The 4,755-nt window shown below is 37.9% G+C and overlaps 1 protein-coding gene across 4 annotated transcripts in view; it reads right to left on the reverse strand.

The window, feature by feature from the left end:
* The window catches only part of CFAP70 (cilia and flagella associated protein 70), an 83,291-nt gene extending 78,777 nt beyond the window's left edge, over nucleotides 1–4,514 (reverse strand). Inside the window, exons 1-3 of one of the 4 annotated variants that reach the window (XM_024986691.2) lie at nucleotides 4,064–4,514; nucleotides 2,233–2,335; nucleotides 848–1,037 (exon numbers count right to left, since the gene is read on the reverse strand). In XM_024986691.2, the coding sequence (XP_024842459.1) occupies nucleotides 848–1,037; nucleotides 2,233–2,295 (253 nt within the window). In that variant the 5' untranslated portion in view covers nucleotides 2,296–2,335; nucleotides 4,064–4,514. The other 3 variants (XM_024986692.2, XM_059882539.1, NM_001205969.1) reach the window with 3 other exon arrangements.
* Between the last annotated feature and the right edge of the window lie 241 nt (nucleotides 4,515–4,755).

Genomic DNA, 4,755 nt, shown 5'->3' on the forward strand with positions numbered 1-4,755 from the left:
TACTTATACATATACTTATACACACTTATACATATACATATACTTATACATATACTTATACACACTTATACATATACTTATACACATACTTATACTTATGTATAAGTATACTTATACATATACTTATACTTATACATATACTTATACATATACTTATACTTATACATATACTTATACTTATACATATACTTATACACACTTATACATATACATATACTTATACATATACTTATACACACTTATACATATACTTATACATATACTTATACATATACTTATACTTATACATATACTTATACTTATACACACTTATACATATACATATACTTATACATATACTTATACACACTTATACATATACTTATACATATACTTATACTATAAGTATACTTATACATATACTTATAAGTATACTTATACATATACATATACTTATACTTATGTATAATGTATACTTATACTTATACTTATATTTCACTCTGTATAATGTATACTTCACTATGTTATTGCTTACTGTTTCTTCAAAATTGTATAAATTCTCTTTTTTTTTTTTTATCATATATGTGTTTTCTTATCAACCGCTGGAAAGAATAAAGCCAATCTGGAAAAAAGTTTTAAGTCATTTTAAAAAGTCCAGTTACATGTCAAAAGGTCTTTGATACAAACTGATTAAAATTAGCAGGTCATAGTGACAACTGCCAGAACCAGGTAAGACTCAAATTATTCTGTGTTATTCCTAGATTAAAAAGGTTAAGATGTGTTCATCTGTCCCAACAAGAGCTACTAAATACCTCAGAATACCCTGATCACTCACATAATTAATGTATCTAGAATCACAAGGACTTACAGAACACAGGCTTGTGGGCGAGGTCATCTAAAGCGATTCCTCCTCCTTCAGGATTGAACTCAAAGCTGCAAGTGAAGTTGTATTTTGCAGTTCCTTCTGGAGAAACAGTAATTTTTGCAGAGTCTCCCAGAACCACTTGATTGAATTCTGCACGAATAAAGGTAACTGAAGTATCTCCTTTAAAACCTTTCTGTTGACAGAAACATACTTCACAATTATATTCAAATAGAGAATTTTCCCACCTCTGGCAACCCATTGTGACTTAAACTGACACATTTTAAACATTTTTCTAACAAGCTATACCACAAATACAAATGGGGGAAGTAGAAAGTCATGGCAACCCACTCCAGTACTCTTGCCTGGAAAATCCCATGGATGGAGGAGCCTGATGGGCTGCAGTCCATGGGGTCGTGAAGAGTCGGACAGGACTGAGCGACTTCACTTTCACTTTTCACTTTCACGCATTGGAGAAAGAAATGGCAACCCACTCCAGTGTTCTTGCCTGGAGAATCCCAGGGACGGGGGAGCCTGGTGGGCTGCCGTCTATGGGGTCGCACAGAGTCGGACACTACTGAAGCGACTTAGCAGCAGCAGCAGCAGCAGAAAGTCATTAAACGAATACAGCTGTAGCTAAATGCAATGTTCTATTTAAAGGCCATTAAGTTGGAAGTTTTGAAAAATAAGTTTTTCAATTGTGTTTATATGATTATAAAAGCACACTGTGGAAATTTTTTATGATTTCATTTTTAATTGGAGTGGAAGTTTTGAAAAAGTGAGGAAAGCACATAGAAAAACTAATTACCTGTAATAATATATTTTCTAGTGTTTTGCTGTTATGTATATATATATACACATTTATATATACCTTTCAAATAAAGTAGAGATCATTTATTATATCCTGTTTTGGAATAAGCTGTTTGACTTCATAGTACTGAATGAATATTTTGACATTTCATTATTCTTTTAAAGTTTAATACTTATACTGTAGTTTCATCAAATGAAATTAATCACAAGAGAAGCTCTGGAAGAATTCAGATCCTTTTCAGGAGAAAGGAACTGCTGTTTAGGAAAATGAAAACCAGCTGTTTTACCCTCATTAAGTTTAGTATTTAAATTGCCAGGTATTTTATGCACACTGACATGACTTGCAGATTATAGACTGACAATAAGGAACACTGAGAAGGAAGTGCCATTACTATGTAAAGCCAAGGGATCTGGTGGGACAGAAATATGCAGAACTCCATTCCTCCTGCTAATGTTCCCAACACATTCTTCCCCAAGCCACAATAGGATGACTGACAGAGAGACAAGAGACTGAAGACAAAAGTACTTTTAAGAAGAACGAATAAACTAGGGACTTCTAGGATTCCCGAAAATAACTTTACCAAGTCATATCCCTCTGTCACAGTGATCTGCACAGGTCTGCCTGTTGATGACACCTGCTCCATATCAGCACCTGGGCAAAGTCTCTCTGGTCTTCTCTGAGCTCTGTGAACATAATAAGTGAACCTGTTCCCTTATACGCCACAGCTGCACGACTATCCACAGTACAGCATAACCAATACCAGGGGAAAACCTAGGGAAATGCCTTACTCTGGTACTGCTTTGTCCCCTTTCCAATCATTGGTGCCAGACAGGCAGTGCTTTAGGGAGCTAGTCACAAGGATGACTCTGCTGGTTAGTGCTAAAAAATCGTCCTTATACATGTAACTACCCATTAAGAACAAATTATGACAAGGCAAAGAGGGTAGGAAAGCCATCACCCCACCTCCCATCCCCCACATCCTTCATAGTGGTTTTGGTAGCTTTTTTCTTTTTTTTTTTTCTGATGTGCAAGACTCCCCTCAAGGGTTATTTAATCTCTCAGTTTTAGAAAAACATCTTTTGATAACAAGAAAGTAGCAAGCATACAGAATGTTAGCCCACTGAAAAAAGTTCTGACATTATGTCTTATTTAGTCAAAGATATTTTCAAATGATTTTACAACACTAAGGACACAATTTCAAAAATAAATTGGATAGCTGTTAAGGAAAAAAAGAGGTCATATTTTCTGACTCAATTAAAAATGGAACTTAATGCAATTCCAACATTTTCATAGGATATACTTTGTTAAGTGTGTCTAGGCTGGTGGTACAAAAAAAAGAGAGATATTTCTGTCCCCAAGCTTTGTAAGTATTCTGCCTCTTTCTAACAACTCGCTCATTTTCCGTTACCTACAAGTCTCAGATCACTTGTGAAACAGTTACGTCTCCAGGCTGACTTAGGGCCTAAGTGGCCCTGACAACTTTCTTACCAAGTTTATATTTGAAATGATCTTGTACATAAGTTTCCTTTTTTCTTTTTCAATAACAGTACACGAATTAGGCCTTCACTAGCCTGACCCTGGAGAAATGCCTAACTTTTCTGGGCCTCAGTGTCACCTTCTGTAAAACAGATAATATAACCTGCTCTGTTACACATTTGTTGTGAATATCCACTAAAATAGTAAAACTGCTTAATCAATGAAGCACTGCACAAAAGGTGTTATTGACAGGCACTACTTGAGTGCTACTGAATGCTCAATTACTCCTTTAAAGACAAGTAATCTGTCACACATTTCTGCAGCCCCTGAGTGCCTGGCATCATGCCTTGTCGGCAAGAGTCATTAGCAGCATATTTGTTAAATGAGTGCAAGAAATCTGGCCAGCTAAAAGTTATAGTCAAGGCAGTCAGGTGGGGGCTCCTGTTGCCACTGACAAGGTACGCGTTTCTTGTTATCTGCTCAGAAGTTTCAGGAGGGGAAGTCAGTTTAGAAATAGGTTAGATGCACTACAGTAAATCAACTATACTACAATCTTTAAAATTTTAATATAATAAAACAATTTTTAAATCGCTAAAAAAAACAACGAAAAAGGAACAGTTTACATGAAAGATGATGTTACTGGCGGTGGTCTGGGGACAGAAGTCCAGTGTGCGCTTATCTTGTGGGGGAATCTCGGCACAAACCGGGAAGTGGGTTCTGAGTCTGGCTTTGAGTGGGAGGCCTGGGCCTGGCGGGAGAGTCGGGGGCTTAGCGGGGTCGGCAGCTTTCAGGTTTGTATGCGAGTAAAATCGTGCAGAGATGCGGCCTGTGGGTTAAGCTGAAGGAGAAGAGACTAAGGTAACGCGGTGTGGCCACAGGGTTGGAGTGGTGAGCCCGAAAAGGGATGATTTTCTAAGGAGTACTATCAGTCTTACCGAACAGCCGCAGAAGCGTTTTTCGCAACTATAGCAACCAATTACTTCTCGCGATAACTTTGCCTCCGCAATCGCCACAAGTTGATCCCAAGACTTGATCCCAAGACTCGCGATAACATTGTCCGGGGGAAGAAAGAAGGATGGGGGCGCCAGGTGAGATTCTGCGCGTGCGCCCTGGAAACCTTGCTCCTGAGCCACGACCTCCGTGTCTAGCTGGGGTTTCGTATTTTCGTAGATGCCACTTTCCCTTACCCAGGGTGTTGGCTAAGTACAAAGTTTTCCACTTTCGAGTTTGCTTTCTTGACTCCTTTCTTTCAATAGTGAAAGTTTAATTTCACTATTGAAATTCGTGTATTTCACACACGAAGGTCGTGTCCGACTCTTCGCGACCCCACGGACTGTAGCCTGCAGGCTTCTCCGTCCATGGGATTTTCCAGGCAAGAGTACTGGAGTGGGTTGCCATTTCCTTTCTTTCAATAACCCTCCATAAATAGGCAAACCAAAAGGAAATTTATTTAAAGATAAAAATCTTTATTAAACGATTTTGAAAACAGATGATTTAAGTCTTTCTCCGTGAAAAATGCAGCTAAGACAATATTTGCAAAATAAGTGCCTCACACATTGTTGGGAAGAATGCAAAACCACTCTGCTTCTAGTGCGCAATATTTACACAATAAACAGACTCCCAAGTA

Source organism: Bos taurus, chromosome 28 (assembly GCF_002263795.3).
Source record: "Bos taurus isolate L1 Dominette 01449 registration number 42190680 breed Hereford chromosome 28, ARS-UCD2.0, whole genome shotgun sequence".
NCBI lineage: Eukaryota > Metazoa > Chordata > Mammalia > Artiodactyla > Bovidae > Bos > Bos taurus.